The sequence below is a fragment of the Rhipicephalus microplus genome, chromosome 4 (genome assembly GCF_043290135.1).
Source record: "Rhipicephalus microplus isolate Deutch F79 chromosome 4, USDA_Rmic, whole genome shotgun sequence".
Classification (NCBI taxonomy): domain Eukaryota; kingdom Metazoa; phylum Arthropoda; class Arachnida; order Ixodida; family Ixodidae; genus Rhipicephalus; species Rhipicephalus microplus.
Genome location: NC_134703.1, coordinates 62,017,757 through 62,036,865, shown reverse-complemented (window position 1 = coordinate 62,036,865; position 19,109 = coordinate 62,017,757). Strand labels below are relative to the sequence as shown.

Sequence of the window (19,109 nt, the reverse complement as noted above, 5' to 3'; positions counted from 1 at the left end):
GTGTGTGCAGGTGCCCACTCTTGAAAAGGCAGCTGGAATTATCGGCAGTCTGCCTTTTGCCGGTCTTCCTTCTTGAAAGAGTGCTAAGTGTTGCCAGGAAAGGTGAAAAATATGTGATTTGCACCAGACGCACTGTTAGCCCTCTGAACACTCAATGGCACTCGAGTACTTTTACCGAAGCGAGACATGTGACAGTGCGTTGACACCTTCCGGCATAGCCCAAGGGTGTCTATAGGCTTGTACGTATGTAGCAGTGTGCAGCCCGAAGGCAACAGCAGCAGCAGCTGTTCCAAAGAGCTACTACTTCCAATGTGGCATGTGAACTTAGGCAGAATTGTGACTTATATGATAACAGAGCAATTGTTAATAGTGTATACAGTGGATTTAGCTAGGTTGTTCTTAATTTTTTTTCTGTGATTAGAAGAAGCAAGGGAGAAACTGTGTCCTTTGTGTCAATCTTGCCAGTGAGTCATTAGAGGCAAAGTAAGTATACAGTGTTCGTGTGGCCCACGATGCAACCATTCCATAGCGCTGCGTTTTAGGAAAAAGCAACGTACTGAGCATGATGGGCTGTTTCTTTTTTTGCTTTGTAAATAACATTAACTGAATAGTTTAATCATGTCAAAAGAGGATGCAAGTGCAGAGAGCACTAGCCATGCAAAAATAAAAGGCGTTCAAATTCCGTACTGTGTGTTTTATGTTAGTATGTATTCTTGCGTGTCGCAGCTCGCATCGCACAGGCTTTGGCATTAACTATTTTTTATTCGTAAAATATTGCAAAATAATGTAAACAGGAAAACATCTTGTCAAAAGTAAATGTCCATTGATACATCAGTTTTGGAATCTTTTTGAAGTGTTTATGGAATGAGAAAAACTATAATGCAGCAGCTAATCACACGACACACAATAACTTTATAACTACCAGCACATGCACTAGTAAAAATTTGCCAACACAAAGCTTGCTTCAATTTACATTAAAAAAGCTTTGACAATTCGTTCAGCAAGTCTGATTTTAGCAAATGCTTAAGTGTCCCTAGTTTATACAACACATCTTAATAGTATTACATATGGGATGAAGGAAGACCTTAACTTGTAAAAAAATAAACATTTGTTGCATGAATAAATCGTTACTAAATACAGCATACGTTCACACACTTGAAGAAAAGACTACACTGAGAGTCAGTCTGGAGATCGAGGTCATCTGCGAAGCATTCTTTTCACAGACTCATTCTTGGCACATTTTGCAACAGCAAGTCGGCACAACATCCTCCTAAGAGCAGAGCTCCACAAACTTCCTAGCAATCCCAACAGCCATCTTCCCGTAACCGGCGTTCGAAATGTTGCCAATCACTGCAACAACCACGCCTCTGGGAGGGCTCGGAGAGTTTGCCCGAGTGGTGTCGCTAGTTTCCTCGGGACTCCATGCCGAAGGCAGCAGCACGAGCGCAGACGTGCCACCAACCGACCCTCCAGTGTGGTACGCCGCAAATGCGGGCCACTCGACGCAGCCTCCGGGATTCTCGCCCGTTTCGGTCAGCGCCCATCCCATGCCGTAGCTCTGGAAGTAGGTTTTCTGCCAGTTGTTGTGCACCTTGGCATGCGGAGTCCACAGCAATCGTATGGTTTCCGGTCGCAGGTAGCCGGCCTTGTACTTGGTGCCGTCAGCCTGGGCGCAGTATAGCATGGCGTTGCCAAAGCGCAGGAGATCGTTCACGGTGGAGAGGAGTCCACCGCCTGCCCACTTGTAGGAGCAGTCGACGCTGGGCGTGTTCATAAGCAAGCCCGACTTGTCGCGAGTGTAGAATCTGCATTAGCAAGCGTGATAGACTATTTTACCTAAGACATGTGATTGCCACCATCTTGGGCTGTTAAGTCGATATTTTCTTGTTTTTGTACATTGCAATGTATTAATAAGGCTGTGAAACATTGTAGGCACCAATTCAACCATTTTCATGCACATGTATAAGCCATAATACTCTTTTAGTTGTTGATACAAAACACAAAGGTTAACAGTCCAACATGGTGGCACTGAAACCCATGCGTAAAATTGTTCATAGCAAGCTGTTTGTAGTTCAGGTTGAAAATGCACAATGAAGGCCTGACTGATAAAAACTGAAATGGCGGGCTTATAAAAAGGCTACTTTGGATTAGGTACCATTATAGTCACTAATAGCTGCTAGTGCGATACCACAATAGAGCAGAATTATGTTCCGAACTGCAAAAATAAAAGACTAAGAAAGTTTACTCTTTCATTTTCTGTGTTTGAAAATGCCTGTAACTGCTCTAAATCACTAAAACTACAGCTAACTGGTATCCCTGTGTCTGTAAAAGAATTGCTGCAGCCTCACAAGCAACATTTTAAAAATGTGAGTAAAGTTATTAAGACATTAAGGAACTGGTGCGGATGTAGGAGATGGCAGCACACGTAACGAAAGAACGCATGTCGTCTCTTGCAATTACCAATAGTTCCTTTCAACTCTAGAAGAGCTTTATCTCAATAGCTTGTTTATGCTTCATCACCTAACTAACCATGCTGCAGTGAAGTAAACTTAATTTGTCAGTATATAACTGTCGTGCACACTCGTATGTTTCAACCTCAAGTGAAACATGCTAGGCCTACACTGCCCCACTTAGACTACGGCTAGCTAGCTAGAACACAACGGAAATTTACGGTCGTGCTGCATGTTACTTCTCTTTGCCGGGTTGGGTTAGGCCAGCTTTGTGGGTGATTTGGGGCTGTAGCCCACACAGCCTGTTGTAGGAGTATCTGCATAGCTGGACTCCACACTACTTGCACCGTATCTTTTTTGATGTCAATATTAAATTCTCTTAGCTCGCATACAAATTCTGCAGGTGGTACGAACTGAAAAGGTTTCTGTGGTGTACTCTTTATACGGACATAAAAGCAAGTCGTAAATTCGTAACGCAGCACATTTCGCTTAATCTGCGATTCATCACTCGGCTTTATGAATGCGCCGGGCAACGGCACGAGGTTGTTTGCAAGAACAAATGACGCTCGAGATTCTCCTTCTTTATTTAGTCTCTCGCTAGTATAAGCCCAGTTGAAGACCTCAAACAAGGCTTTTCAGTCTCCTGCCTAAGAGAAGCAAAATAGTATTTCTTTTATTGACTTCAATAGGACTTCTCGTCAGTTTACCGAGAGTAATATAATTGCAAATTGTATCAAGGAAACAATACAGCAGTATTAAGTAAACCTGTTACATAAAGAGGACAGGACACAGTGTAAGTGCATTTTGCTAACATTATTTGGTGTTTTTCGAGACCAGAGAATTGCAGTATGCATTGCTAAATCGTATCTGTAAGCCCGGAAGGTAGAGGTAAGTCAACGAAATTTCATCCGTCAGTCTGCAACTTGCTGCAACAAATGGGCGAATGACATTTGTTCATCCATATACTGTACACATTACAAGCACAAAGACAAGCAGGCACTCTAAAGTTGGAACTCAATTTGCCAGTAAATAACGGTAGTTAACTTGACAATCAATCATGAATTCATTCTGCTTGCTTGACTCACCTTGAACGGTTGTAGATGATGGGCTCATTTTGGTCCAGGTACGTGTTATCCATGCCAAGCACCTTCAGCAACCTCTTCAAGTGGCTTGAGAAGAGCTCCTTGCTTGCATTTTCAACTGCAGCACTAATGAGCGTCCAGCCATATGTGGTGTAATGGTACTTTGTACCTGTTCATCAAAGACGTAACACGTCAGATTACTTCATGCACGTCCCACTCTTTGCAAATAGCTTCATGCCCATTGCCAGCGATGAAACTTGCCTGGTGCAAACAGGAGAGGATCGTCCTTGAATATCTGCAAAGCCTCTTCAGTAGTGCTAAACTTCTTGTTGCTATAAAATTCTGAGAACTCTGTGTCTTTCTGCAATAGTTCCAGCAATCAACACATATAGACATTTTTGTTTTTATTTGCTCAGAGGCAGTAGCCTGTTCCTGATGTCGAAAAACATCCAGTCATGTGGCTTACCAATTATATACAAAAAAATAGCTGTACGATATTGTCTACAGGCACATTACTTGAATGCCAGCCTACTATAACAATGCCTCTTTTTGTGGCCACTAAATGAAGCAGGCTGTCCCTAGAGGACTGTCTACTATAACAATGCGTCTCTTTGTGGCCACTAAATGAAGCAGGCTGTCCCTAGAGGACTGTGCATAAACATTAAAGGAGTCTGTAGCGCTTTGAAATCCTTTGTCAGTCAAGTGTCGAGCTCTTCGCTCGCATACAGTTATAGTTTTCAATTAGCTTAAACGTATCTCGGAGAACTTGCTCTCTTTTCAGCTAATTAAAGCTCATTCATAACACAGAACAGATTTTAGCTAGTTTCAATTCACAGGTGAGTCTGCTTGTGCAATTCTAAATGCACACATGCATCCTATGTGTTTTACACAGCAAGCAGTGTAACAAAGGCTGGGAGGACACATTTCCCTGCTCGCAATACAGAAATATTGTGTCACATTAAAAAAAAAAAGACCTAAAGAAGTGTCTTGCAATCAAGACAGCATCAAGGCTTATGCTTTCATGTTACAGCATGATGTAACCATTACGTGGAACAAAAGATGCAAACTTATACACTAAATGAGCAGAGTTGCATGTCTCTGTTAGCCAGAAGTTGCAATAAAGCAGTTTTGCTCACAATCAAAATGCCAAATAATATAACGGTATCTAGAACTGCCAAGGTGCTAAAATATTATTCAGCATAGTAATATAAGTCTACAAGCTGCAAGAACTGAAGCTGTTATTCTGTAGAAAATTTCGCATAGGAAAGAATGGCACTGTGAAATGACCACAAAAGGACTTTTGTGACAGCGCTATACCTCATGATAGCAGCATTCTTTGAATATTTTACCGCGATGTGTTGAAGCAACAGTGTGCACCTACTTACGCTGTTTCCATCTTTTGTAGGTGAGCTGTTTTTGGAATTGGCATAGTGGCGTATCCCAGCAACATGAGAAACCAGATCTCTCAAGGTGATTATGACCTGCAGTCATTTAGCACTTATTAATTACAAAACGTACACGCTGTAGACAGACTTCAGTGAATTGAAGAATTGCACTATTAAGTTAGCTTCTACATGAACAATGGAAAAAGAAACATCTTCAGTTCACACAATGGGCACCTGTCTCTCTTTCTACAACATCAACATTCAGTTCCGACATCATGTAATAGAACTTAACCGTTACAGCTTTTTCATATCCTCGTGAGACAAGCTATGAGGAAGGGTCAAGAACAGTAAACGGGATGGAATGTCTTTATCAACTAACGTTCGATTAATCACACAAATCAATGCTTGCTAGGACATTGCAGTCACTCGAGTCTGAGTTAAAGTTTCCGTGCTCACGCTTTGCAATTCACCAAGCGAATAAGGCAATGCAGCAATTAGGGCTTAAAAATAATATTAAATTTTGAGATATTACATGCCAAAGCATATATTGAGGCGGAGTATAGTGGAGTACTCCACATAGGTTATGACCACCTGCGGTTGTTTACAGTGCATGATACAAATAAATCGGTACATGTGCATTTTGTCCATGTCGAAATGTAATGACCGTAGCTGAGAATGAAAACGCCCTCATGCGCCTTCAAATGTTGTGCTGTTAAGCACAACATATAAACTGCTCAGGTATCACAGCTGGTCAGTATTAATGCCTTTATTTAGCAGGTTCTACAAGTCATATAACATGTAGGTGTGTAGCCAGAAATTTTTTTCGTTGAGGAAGGTGGGGGGCACCTTTTGGTTTTAGGGAAGGCACCCCCTCAAAATGGTCTTTTTTTCGCTCTCTATGCCAGGGCGAAAAGAATTTCAGGTGGGGCATGGGCTTTGTGTGCCACCCCCTGGCCACGCTCCTGATGAAATGTAATGAAAATCATGCAGCAATGCAACAGCTAGCACAGAAACAGCCACACATATGTGAGCATGAAAAATGCACCAGGGCCAATGTATCTCTGTCTGGGGTGCATGCTTCCTTGCATCATGATGATCGACCATCTTGCTAAAAATAAGCTCATTTTTCAGGATAAGGAAAATGGGAATGTTAACCTACCGGCTTGTCATCAAAGGTTTTCTTGGGAAAACTTGGCACGTAGTCTTGAATTGGCTTGTCCAGATCGATCTTCCCTTCTTCCCACAGCTTTGCAACTGTCATCATGGCAATTGGCTTGCTGATGCTGCCTATACGCATCACTGTTTGACTTCCACATGGCACCCTGTTTTCAATATCAGCATAGCCAAGACCTAGGTGTAGTAGAGCAGAAGCACTTGTCTGTCACAAACAATAGCCAATCGCTATCTACAAATGCACAAAATTAAATCACAAAGTCTGTACCAGTGCCACACGTGACGTCCACTTTATCTTTTGGCTGTAGAGAGCTTTTGATTGACCATGTTCTAGAGGCTTAAAAGATATGCAAACGTCAACTTTAATTCAAATTTTCAGGTGATTAAAGCCAGACGCACTAAGGTTGAAGAGAAACTAACTTTTTTTTTTTGCGATTAACACTTGTCTAAGTATGAAGTTATGTCATAGGGAACTTATTTTCTAGCTTTTGAATCTGTGTGCAAGCCTTGATGATCGGAACAAGTGCGAAGCTGAGTGTTGTGTAAGAGCACACCTTCGCTCCAAACCGTCTTGCCGTCAACACTCACAGCCACGACGATGCCGGGTACACCCCATTCATCCTGGAATGTAATAAAAGAAGAAAAAATTCATACCTAATTAAAACGTGGGAAGTAATTAGAGTCACTGTGGCATATTCTAGTCTGCCAGACCAAGATCTGCGGCCACACACCTTCTTTTGTGTGAGAAGTTCGTGAGCGTAGTTGATCGCGTTTTCCAGTTGAGCTTGCAGTCTCGAAACTTTTGAGCAATCGCTCGCATCGGGCGATTCCATTGCATTAGGAGAAGAAGCGAGAACCTTTTGGGTAAATGCAGGTTGACGAGTCCACGCTTTGTAACCACCGATTCCAGCGCAAACTGCCCCACCGCAAATCGCCAAAGTTTTGAGCACAGCGCGAGGTCGACTGCTTCGTGTATCGCCATGTAGCCGCCTTTGCGCCGACGATCTAGCGTCACCGATGCGGCGAGCTAGCGACTGACGTATATAATAACATAAAGTTTTTGTCATGCTGACTTGTTCCTCTTTACACGAATCGGCTGGTGAAATTCAGGCGTCGGAAAAGTCGCATAAACTTGCTCAAGTTCACAAGCGTAAACACCGACGATAACGAAACTAAACATTGGTGCTAATGTCCATGCCACTTGTCGCACTGCTCAGAGCATAAAGTTTCCTAGGAAACTCTATGGCTCAGAGTACGTTAACCAAGTAGGCGAAATACACAAATTAGGATATTATCTCATCATAATTACAGAACGTTGTATGACCCATACTTGTCATTACAGTTATCATCTTGCTGTTCCTTAACAAGCTATCTAATGCGCAAGACCCGGATGTGAACCCGCCAAGCGTTCACAACGAGTTTGAATACGATCCAAGTTTATATCCCATGTTTTACGATTACTCGTTTGGGTCAAAGCCTTGCAGTCTGGAAGGAGACCCAGTAAGTGGACAGTTGCCGGCCACCTACTTCGCAATGTTTTCACTAACGAGATGTTCTTCACTTCCAGTGCCGGGTCGGAGAAACTCTGTGCTGTCCGTACATGGTCTGTGCCACCTTGAACCCTGATGCTGCAGAGGAGACGGGGTTTTGTACACTGTCGAGAGATGCTGAGTGAAACTGTTTCTAAACCTCGTTGGTCTGTTGCGTTTTTTTTAAAAGTAGTTGTCCCAAAAACGCTGCATATAGATGTGTGAATTTGCCTCCAAACGCACAAGTGAAGTGCTAGCACAAAAATGTTCACGCATGTATTCCTTCTTCCCTATGTGGCGCTGATATTGTGCAAATTTGTTCGTCCCTTAACATAGAGCTATCCGTAATTGACTCTCAGAGCCACGGATAAGCAAATGGCATGCAAATGGTCAGATTCAAATGTTTTCGGTTTCGTTTTCCGAGGACGTGGCCGACTAAGCACCGATCCAATCCGTCAAGAGACGGTACAAAACGGGTCGTCTGCGCGCTTCGGCGACACTCGGTTTCTCTTGGTCGGTGGAGTGGCAAACCGCGCTAGCTTCGGCTGCCCCCACGCTTTACTCTGCTCTGTACTTGTCCACTCGCAACCCATAAACCACCAATGACTATATTTCCGTCCAAACTGTCTCCCAACGGCATCAAGTGTTTGCCACTGTTTCTTCGCGGCACCGTGGTAAAAGGTTTCGGTCGAGGCAGCAAGCAGTTGGGCATACCCACCGGTAAGTACTTTCCGTTACTCTCCGCCGCTATTTCAATGGATGTCAAGGTACGGTCAAGGCGAGCACCTTTTAAAGAAAAAGAGGTTCTTACTGGCGCTATCTGATACCTGCTGTAATGTTGCGCACTATACCGCCACTGATTACAAGCGCTCGATGCCCGAGCCGGCATTCTGATATATAGCGTCACGCAACGTGTACGGGATTCACGTTGGTGCCGCTATACGAAGCCTTTGTGCCAGAGGTTTTTCCTTATAAGATTTCCGCCGTGCCGAGACGATGGAGAGGAACCTTTCTGTATGTAGCTTACGCAAGATATTGGCTTTGACAGTATTTGTGCGGCTCTCTTCTCTGGCGCGACCTCATTAAACATTTGTTGCGTCGTTCGAGCAATCCTTGGTTTGGCGCATTGCTTCTTGTTTTCATTTATTCTTGCGAGATCTTTCTGCTGTCGATTAACTGTCGTACTGCCTCTCGTAATGAACGTAGACGCAATTTATAGCAGTAGGATCTTAGCACTCACGTGGAGAGCTGGCACATGGCCGTCTTTACGCTCGTTTGATTGACCTCTCTTACTGCGCTCCATCGGCTCGTTTATCCCTTGGGTTTACGCAACGCACGGCATGTTTAATGCTGTTCTGCTAAACGAGCTTGGGGAAGGTCGGAAGGAAATAAGCTCTTAATGGGCCTTGAATGAATAAACTAGTCGTGATTAAGGGTGCTTTACCACTTCAGTCGTTTCGCCTCGCGCAACCTAGCTGAGCTTAGGCGTCAGACTCTTTTGCCGTACTCTACTATAGCTATCAAAAATATGTAATTATGTTATAATTTTAAACACTCATTAAAAAAGCTATATAGTTATAACTGTATTACAAAGCTTCTGAATAACATTCTGGTGCCCGGTGGGGGGAGGGGGGGAGATAGTTGGACTACATACACTTTGGCAATATCTCGAGCTTCGAAAAATAAGCCACTCTTTATTGGCGTTGCCCGAAGTTTGTTTAATGAGATCGGAATTCTTTTGAATTTCTCCAGTTTGCATTGTCTGTTCTTGTATTGAACCTTTTTTTCTTTCTTTTTGGCCCTCTTAATAGTCAATAGTCCAATACACGAATCGTCGAGCCGCTGTACTGAGAGAACTCGGTTAGAATCAGTTACCGTATATAAACGGAGCCCACTGGATATGCACTGTGCTTTAATTAATATTTTCAGTGGAGACTCGAACAAGTCTTCATGTGACAAAAGAAAGTTCTTTGGAGGACCAGCAAAAGCTGGTGGACTAAGCTAGCGTGGCAGCAATTAAGAGCCCACAGGTTCCTAGAATATCATGTTACAGTGGCTTGGAAAGTCTACCTTCTAAACAGTTTCAAGATAGAATGCCTCAAATGAAGTGGTTCATGTGACTGAGAAGAAAGAAGACCCCTCTCTCTCTGACTGGTTCTCAAATAAACGTTTACTTCTTTCTCGAGTAAAAATTTATTCAATGTGTGGTAGAATGGAACCTGAATCATATATATTTAAAGACCCTTATCTGAAGGCATATATTCAGGGACACAACATGTCTGGATTTTTAAGCAACACTGTTTCACGGTGCAGCGTCCCATGAGAGAAGTGAGAGGAAAGCCTGGCTGCAGTCAATGCCTCGTACACAACTTATAGGAGCTGTAGTGATATGATCTATCAATAGAGTGCTTTTGTACTAATCACATTAGCGACAACATTTTCACTAAAGCGATTACTTCCACACCTTTTTATTTTATCCCGCTGTTCCTATTTTCTTTTTTTATTATCTGTAAACCGTAGCTTTCTTTGCAGGCTATCTTATACTGGCCTGAAAGTTTTCTTGGTATTTCAAGTATCGAATATATACATCTTTTGTAATTTAATTTTCACCTGCAATCAGCTAATTTCATTACATTTTATGACAACCTAAGACATGCAACTGGCTTCGCTTATAGGCAAGGAAACTGCAACACTACAGTGATCTAGAGCGAGCTACATTGGCCCATTTGTGTGAAATTTGACTCGGTCTAGACATCAGCAGTAATGCAGGCACTACAGAATCGGGGCATTGACGAACTAAGCATACTGGAAAAATCTACAGTGGATTCACAGCCACCGTAGTTCTCCATAAAGAAAGTGACATAATCCCAATAAAGAAGGGTGTAAGGCAGGGAGACACAATCTCTCCAATGCTATTTGCTGCAAGTTTACAGTAGGTTTTCAGGGCCCTATATTGGGAAGAGTTAGGGATAAGAATTAATAGAGAGTATCATAGTAACCTGCGACTTTCTGATGACATTGCCTTGATGAGTAACTCGGGGGACGAATTGCAGTTAATGATTACTGAACTGGACACAGAAATCGGAAGAGTATGTCTGAAAATTAATATGCACAAAACTATAGTAATGTGCAACAGTCTCGGCAGAAAACAGTACTGTTTGATAGGTGGAGAGACGCTGAAAGTTGTGAAGGAATGTCTACTTAGGACAAATAGTAACCGCGGAGCTGAACCATGAAAGTGAAATAACTAGTAGAATAAGGGTGGGGTGGATCACATTCAACAAACATTTTCAAATCATGAATGGTAATCTCACTAACCCTCAAGAGGAAGGTATATAGCAGCTACATCTTGCCAGTACTCACCTACGGAGCAGAAACCTGGAGGCTTACAGGAAGGGTTCAGATTAAATTGAGGATGATGCAGTGAGCAACGGAAAAGAAATTGATAGGTGTAACCTTAAGAGACGAAGAGAGAGCAGAGTGTGTCGGGGAACAAACCAGAGTTAAGGATATCGTAGTTGAAATCGGGAAAAAGATATGGGCCGGGCACGTAGCACGTAGGCAGGATAACCGCTGGTCATTAAGGGTCATTAACTGACTGTATCCTCAGTGAAAGTAAACCCATTAAGGGGAGACAGAAAGTTAGGCGGGCCTGTGAGATTAGGAAGTTCGCAGGTATAAAGCGGCAGCAGAAAGCACAAGACCGGGTTGATTGGTGGATCATGGGAGAGGCCTTTGTACTGCAGTGGGCATTGTGGGGCTGATGAGGATGTGACGTCAAGTGCTTGATACTGTTCATCATCATAAGTCTGACTACGCCCACTGCAGGACAAAGGCCTCTCCGATGATCCACCAATCAACCCGGTCTTGTGCTTTCTGCTGCCACTTTATATCTGCAAACTTCCTAATCTCATCCGCCCATCTAACTTTCCGTCTCCCCCTCACCCGCTTGCTTTCTCTGGGCGATGCTGTTCACTCTACCTTAAAAACCTGCGTGTCAAATGTTCTCATATACTTGGAATGTCTCAGTAAATTTTATAGAAGATTCAGATTTCACTGGCCAATCAAAAACAATAATGTTTTAGCTAAAATCTACTCACATTTATGTTATAGGGCTCATATTAGCATACAAGGGACGCTTAGGCTAGCACAACTGTTATGCAGATGAAAGACAGGTGTTCATCACGGTTTTGATGCGTGGATCCCGTACAAAATTTGTAGGTTGTCACCGAGTACACAAGCCAACAAGAAAAAGACCAAGCAAACTGTGGTAATTGCACAAGAAAATAAGTTTAATAATTTTGATCTCAGTGACACAGTCTCATTTCTGTCAATATGAATTAATTGAATTGAATATAGTCATGAATAGCTATGTGCTTGGAAACTACCACTTCTCATTGCATGTTTTTTGCCTTTTCTACGATTATTTTGTCTGCTCGGTAATATTTACACACTAGCCGATTTTTTCTTGGTCACCGCAGCATTTGCAGTATTTCGAATACAGTTCTGACAGTTTTTCAAGCTTTTCAAGAAAGACTTCAGAGGAGAAAGTCTCATTTTATCGTTATATTCTGGCAGTTATACACCATGAAAACTCCTGAAAGGAGGTAGGAGTAGTAAACAACACTATAAGGCAGCTGACGGTTTCCTAAGTGGCAAGGACTGTCGGGCCATGCCTGGTCGCCACCTCGTCAGCGCGTTTGATGGCCCAGAGCTGGGCGTCCAGGCTTGTGGTCATGAGGATCCTGTTCCAGGCCTCACTTGAAGGTGACTGTCCCTATTGCTCTAAAGTGTTGGAAAATGCTGCTGTGTTGCTAGGTTCATTGTAATGTTATATACGTAAACTATGAAAGGAGCCTAAGTTTTATTTTCCATTTGTCAAGTGAGCTCTACATTGTCATGCAGTATTACTTTTTATTGTGAGTTTGCTACATCTAAACCAAACGGAAAGGAATCAAATATTTACATTTCACCTAAATATGAGGTTTGTGTCCATCAGAATTTTTTGAGGCACTTTGTTTTCTTACGCAGTCACCTTAGGTGCTGTGTTGCTCAGCCATTTCAAAATGCTGGTTACATTCACAATGTGTATGTATGTAGATAGCTAGCTTTCAGAGTTCCCGCTCTGGTCGAATGTCAGTATAAGTTAGCATGTTGTCAGGGTTGAAGAATTTGTTTCTGCCAGTGCTGTCCCAACTCATGACAACAAGTGTGAAATGTCATATTTATTTCAGATAAGCCACTTCGTTATAGTGAATTTGTTGTTGCTTTGTTTGTTTTTACATGTCTGAAATGCCTTTTTTTTTTTCATAGTTCGTTTTTATCACTGTCGACATGATTCTTTTGACTAGCAAACACTTCTGGCTATTAATGTCATGAATTAATCGCTGATCCAATAGGGTTCTCTTGCTTCTTGATTTTTAAAACTTGGGCACAGGAATGTGCAACTGTTCAACAATGATTCATCTCGCACAATGGTTCTCTCGTCAAACATGTGTACTTCATCTTTAATTCCACTTTGTTTACTGTTGCCACTATATAGACTTTTAACACCTCATATTGTCACGGGCTAAGTCACGGGCATATACAAGATGAGTCTGTTCGTACTTAGCTCTGAGACAATTTACGAATATACTTTTTTTTCCTTATTTGCATTAAAGTGTGTCCAATTAGCTATATTGTTACCACTCTGAAATTATAAAGGTGTAGCATTAAAGGTTTCGTGTATCGGTACTAGTCGTACCTTAGTCTAACCTTTTCTTATAGCTTTTCAAGATGGATACGTCATGGCTTTGTGAGAAGGTCATTTCAAATGTCATCTATTCCAAGAATCTTTCTGACATCAAGATTTTCTCGGGGTGTCATGGACTAATGGCATTCGTCCACGAATTTGCTAAATAATTTATGCTAAAGCTATTCCATTGGTAGATGTTTGCATGGCTACACATTTTCAGACATCAGTGGTTCTGTAGGTATTTATTACAAAAATACAAGCTGAAATCTTAAACTTCACATGAACTGCGAACAGTGGAAACTTAAAAAATACATTCTGGTTGCTGTAACTTAACATTTCCATCCTCAGTAGTCCATATTATATCTCTACTTCAAAATAAGGAATAATACTAAGCATTATTTGTTGTGGCTGGTGTCTGAATGATGGAAATGTTTCTTCCTTCATCCCCGTCTATCTGCAACGCGTTTCCATGGCATAGTACTGATTAGCCTGCAGATCTATCTTTATGATTTCTGAAGCTGTGGTTCACTTAATAAAGAAAAAAATGCCAAAACCCAAATTAACTAGGTTTTAAAGGGCCAATAAGGAGAAAGACAGCTTGAGATATATTAGCTTTGTGTAGTACTAAGAAACACACTTTTGTTATGAGAAAAGGCTTGATTGGCTAGAAGACAAGAGAATACAAAAGACAAACGAGGTGCATCTTTAAAGTTCCTTTACCCGCTGGGGAATGATATTTTTTATCATATCTGCTCACTTTCATTTGAATTCTATGTGATAAAAGTTGACTGTTACTTATGCCAAAAAGCCAAAGAATAACCTTAACGATTTTCAAGAAATTCTCAACTGGCATACTCAAAAGTTTGAAATCCTCGTCTTCGCGCTAGCATACCAGCTTCAAGGTTAAACTATAAAATTGAAAACATGGAAGATATGCCTTACTGGAGAGCCGTGGATGTATTTTAGCCCCACGAGGCTCTTCAGCATTAACTATAGTATTCTTAATACGTGAGAGCTTTTGCACTTGGCTGCGTTGAAGTTTTGGCATGCGAGTGGAATTGACGCCATAGCTGCTAACTACACTGAAAAGCTGTTCCAGGTCATTCTAAAGCCAGGCACTCGTGCGTTGATGCATTGTAAATTACTTATCTTCATCATCTTCACCACTTGCTACAATTGATATGACTCCAAATCACCGTGAACCTCTGATGTTTTTGGAAGTATAAGCGTGGTGCTTTCAGCTAGAGGTATGTTGCAACTTGCCAGCATTAATATTGTAAGTTTCTAGACAATGAACATTTCATTCATGTCAATTAGTCATCGCTATTGCATGTGTTTTGCCAGGACTTACACAGAATAGAATAGGTGTCGCTAAGAGAGTTTTGGCATTGCATGTGCAGTGTTACAAAATGCAAACTTCCAGCTGTACCAGAGTACTAAAAAATGTTTGCTTACTTGAAAATGGTGTCTGTTACATTAGCGCTTAAATGCTTAGTCTTTGTGACTGAGGTTTGTTTACTTCTGTGACTGGCACTGCGGGGACTTGAAATTCTTGGCTACTGTACTCAATATTCAGCGAGGAAAAAAAGTGGAGCGTGATTGAAAAGGGTCACGTTTAATTTTTTGCTGCAGCCAACTTCTCGCAAGAGCTTGTGTCGAAAATCCCGGGGGACCTGGATTGTGGAGTGTACTACGGCTGGGCTTCCGTCAATGACGGGCCCGTCAACAAGATGGTGATGAGTGTTGGCTGGAACCCGTACTACAAGAATGAGAAAAAGTCTATGGTAAGGTGCCAGGGAAAAAACATTTTAGTGTTTCTACTGGCATCATTTGCTGCTAATTTGGTGACCAAGCCGTCAAGCATCGCCATTGATCTGTATGGTAAAGTTATCGAAGCTAAGCTATTATGCTGTAATCACTACACGACCGTTTGAAATCAGTCTCTTTCTTGTGCTATTAGGCTACATTTGATACTTTCAGCAGAAAAGTTGCATGAAAACTAAAAAAAAAATGATTGCCTAGTGATCAGTGACGTGCTACCCAAATGTCAACTTTAGTGACAATTATGATTCATTTCAGAGCTGAAAATTTCATGATAAAGTGATATGACAAAAGTTTCTGATGCTGGTATCTCGTTACACTTCTGTACTGTAGAAGAAATTTTATAATACAGGTGTAAAGTTAATGCCTTCTTGACACACTCATCTGTCGGTTGCATTCTTCAATGAGACAACTTCACTTGTCAAAATGTCAGCTCCGGCAACACTTTGTTTTCATGAATTTTTCATCATCTGTAGAGTTGCAAAAGCTCGCTCTCTTTTAGGCCACGCGGCACGTCGCGTCAGACCCAAGATAAATGTGTTTTTCACAGCTGCCGTGGTACGAAAAACCTGCCAGACCCACTGTAGGGACTGTGAAATATGTGGCACTCTATCCCACTTGCAGCTGCAGCTGCCAGTCTTATTGTCCTAACTTTCAGCTGCAGTTTTTCCTTGTTCTCGGTAGGTAGTGCTGCTGTAGTCTGTTTCTTAGGCAAGCGTTGAGGTGTGCATACAATGCCATGTTGTTTGAGCTTAGCAGCGATTTCCTCCTAACATAGTGTACCATTGGCTCATGGTAATTTGGGCTGGAAGTATGAAGTATATATGAAGTATTGGGCTGGAAGTATGAAGTAAATACAATAGTATCATTTTTACACACCAGAGCACTTTTCTGTTGTGGCTTGTTTAGTAAACACTATTTATTTAATTATTTTACTGAGTAAGAACTCAAGTAACACTTTTGTTCTTAGTGCAACTATATTTTTCATGAGCAGTGACAGAGGTGAAAAAGTTGTTTTGATCTTCCTTTACGGGTAGTACTTTTTGGTAGTAGTTGAAAAATTCATTCTAGCTTAATCACTCTTCAGTGCAAATGTTTTGCTTATCTGATAAAAACAGTGTAAGGTTAATCTATGCTGATATGCATAGATTTATTGAGTGTCACATAGAAAGTGTATTGCTTCTTATTGAACTGTCATTTCAGGACCTTTCCTGAACAAAACAGCCAACTGTGACCACGCATAGACAACCCTGAATGATGTACATGTTTTGTGCAGTTTTTTCTGGCTTTGGGTAGATAGCTGATCTTGTAAGGCATGAAAGAACCCATGGCTATGTGTTTGTCACTTTATTTTATTGTAATCAATACATTTCAAAGAAAATCGAGGTTGTTGTATGATATGTTGAGTAGACCGTAGTGGGTTTAAAATTAGGTTGGATTTTATTTATTTGTTAAGCTTCTTAAGCTTCTTACTTATAAATGTTAGTTTTTCCAAAGATAATAGCAATGAGCAAGACAGTAAGCATGCATTCCAAGCTCTGTTGAGTACTTTTTATTTGTCAGCAACATTGTTTGGTTTTGCTGACAGAGCTGTTATCCTAACATTTATTTTGTTGGGTTGATTTCACTCCTTGAAACAAACAGCACAAGGCTGCATTAAGATGTCGATCACATTCTTAACAATACCCTCATTTGATAACTGTAGGAAACTCACATCATGCACAAGTTTGACGAAGACTTCTATGGAGCAATGCTCAAAGTTGTGGTGCTGGGCTTTCTGAGACCTGAAAAGAACTTCAGCTCTCTAGGTGAGCCTCTGGATCATTCTATTAATAGTACAGCCTTTTTTTTTCTTCATGCTTTAATTGAACTGTGCATACAGTAGCCTTTGAATTGATTTGATATTGATGCTTACACAGCAACAGCTGCTGCGGGCTCACTTCGCAAGTTTAGAGCTTGCCTGTGTAATTTCTGTAGTCCTAGAAAGCAGTTAGAAAAAACAAACACATTGATGATTTAGGACCTATTTATGCGGTAGTTCGAAAATAGATTGTACATTACCATTAAAGCACTGATAATAAAACAAAACTGAATGCAGAGTGGTTCCGTGTAAAGTTTGCTCTGAATTTTCGTTGTGCTAACCATTATTGATTTGAAAAGTTCCCATGACATAACATATATACAAGGCACTAATCGTGTTTTGCACAAATAAGATGCCAATTTACTACGTCAATGTGCAGCCATCAGCACTTTCAACTCGAACGCTCCTACGCGTGGCCTCGACTCGCTTCGACTGAGGTCAGCACCACCAAGCGTTGAAAATGATATGCTTGCTACAGTTAAGGATAGATGTAGCACGTGTCGGTTTCACTAGTAAATTTTTGTTTCCAGTCTGCCTGACCGGCGGGTCAAATGCAATCACTTTGCATGCTGTTTTCGCCACGTTTTGTACGTGGCTACCTTATAGCACACATCCATGGTGTTCGTTATCGAATACTTATCTTGTCAATGAACTATTACGTGCGGCAGCTTACGTACCTTTCGAGTTTCAATTCGTAGCTGCTGCTCAAAAGGAATCCCATGTATAAAAATTAGAGCAAAAGCACGTGCATGGCATTTCTAAAAGTGACACAATAAATCTGAAATGCAGTGGCGTTTTTCATGTCCTGATTCAATAATTTTCAGACCGTGTGAATTGAACTGCATGTTCTCGCAATTTAAAGTGTGCCTTGCTGCTCAGTTGGCGCTGCATGGGAGATGTGGTCTTGGAGCGCAACATTTGTGCAGGTAATAATATGTGGGGTTTAATACCCCATGCAGAAGCATAATTTGATTATAAGATAATATGACAATTTAAGCTTTTATGCAAAAACCACACTCGAAAATTGCTTTGTTTGCATTATATCCATGCGTATTTCTTGCTGAGAACATGCAAAAACATATAAAACTCGTAATGTGTGTAAGCTGTCGCACGGAATGGTTCATTGTGGAGATAAGTATATACAACTAACATCATGGGTGCGCGCGATAATGTAGCCACAAGCAAAATGTGGCGAAAACAGGATGCGAAGTGAGTGCATTTGACCCGCTGGTCACACAGACTGGAAACAGAAATTTACTAGTGAAACCCACACGCGCTACATCTATCGTTAACTGCAGCAAGTACTTTATTTTTAAAGCTTAGCTGCGCTGACTTCAGTCCAAGCAAGCTGAAGCCACGCAGCGGAGCGTTCGAGTTAAAGGTTCTGACAGCTGTACATTCTCAGCTTAATATTTGAAAAAAGTACTTGTGCTTTTTACAGTTATTACTGACATCTCTGTTTCTCATTGTGCATTTAGTCTAATTAGCTGTAGGAGGATGCAGGTTCTGTGAATTCTGCTCTGTTTTATGATCAATTGTTCCCCACTGACTTCACCTTTCTTTCTTCCACCCTGCTAACACCCATCGCTCATCTGGTCCAGACGAGCTAATTTCGGCCATCAAAGCAGACATACGGAATGCCAACGAAAACCTCGACCGTGAGGAGTGGCAGCAATACAAGAGCCACAAGTTTTTCTCCGAGAACATTGCTAATGGCACTGACGTCGTGCGACAGGAGACGTGATCCTGGAATTCTTAGAGAAATTTTACAATTGTCCCCACCACCGTTTTCTTACGTTCCTTACCGCGACAATGCACACTAACTTATTTGTATCATTTCTCTCATCGCCTGTCCAAAATTCAAGCACATTCCTCATCCCCGGTGTAGTGCATTTATAAAAATGTATTTGTTGCGAATGTGAGTGGGTTAGTATTGCAAGACTCTTTGGCCTCCTCTTGAAGAGATTGACTCTGAGCAGGTACAAGAATGGAAAGTGCCTGCAGAAATATTGCACCTAATTTGCCAGCTTTCTGCATCGATTGTCTCCATAGAAACTAAATTATTTGCATCATT

At 41.5% G+C, this 19,109-nt stretch overlaps 2 protein-coding genes across 3 annotated transcripts; one reads left to right on the top strand and one right to left on the bottom strand.

The window, feature by feature from the left end:
* Positions 1–1,052: 1,052 nt before the first annotated feature.
* On the bottom strand, positions 1,053–7,269 carry LOC119172056 (serine beta-lactamase-like protein LACTB, mitochondrial). Its single transcript, XM_037423028.2, has 7 exons — positions 6,822–7,269; positions 6,645–6,711; positions 6,077–6,267; positions 4,918–5,013; positions 3,794–3,893; positions 3,536–3,701; positions 1,053–1,805 (listed from the first exon to the last, which is right to left on the bottom strand). Exons 1-7 carry the CDS (start codon positions 7,155–7,157, stop codon positions 1,271–1,273), a joined length of 1,491 nt encoding a protein of 496 aa, XP_037278925.2. The 5' UTR covers positions 7,158–7,269; the 3' UTR covers positions 1,053–1,270.
* An 822-nt stretch (positions 7,270–8,091) lies between these two features.
* Positions 8,092–18,952, top strand: LOC142814291 (riboflavin kinase-like). 2 transcript variants are annotated; one of them, XM_075892863.1, is made up of 4 exons: positions 8,092–8,339; positions 14,986–15,137; positions 16,880–16,982; positions 18,637–18,952. In XM_075892863.1, the coding sequence occupies exons 1-4, from the start codon at positions 8,222–8,224 to the stop codon at positions 18,777–18,779; spliced, it is 516 nt and encodes a 171-aa protein (XP_075748978.1). In that variant the 5' UTR covers positions 8,092–8,221; the 3' UTR covers positions 18,780–18,952. The 2 variants fall into 2 exon arrangements, with proteins under 2 accessions (XP_075748978.1, XP_075748979.1); XM_075892864.1 differs by lacking the exon at positions 8,092–8,339 and adding an exon at positions 12,198–12,386.
* Positions 18,953–19,109: the final 157 nt, after the last annotated feature.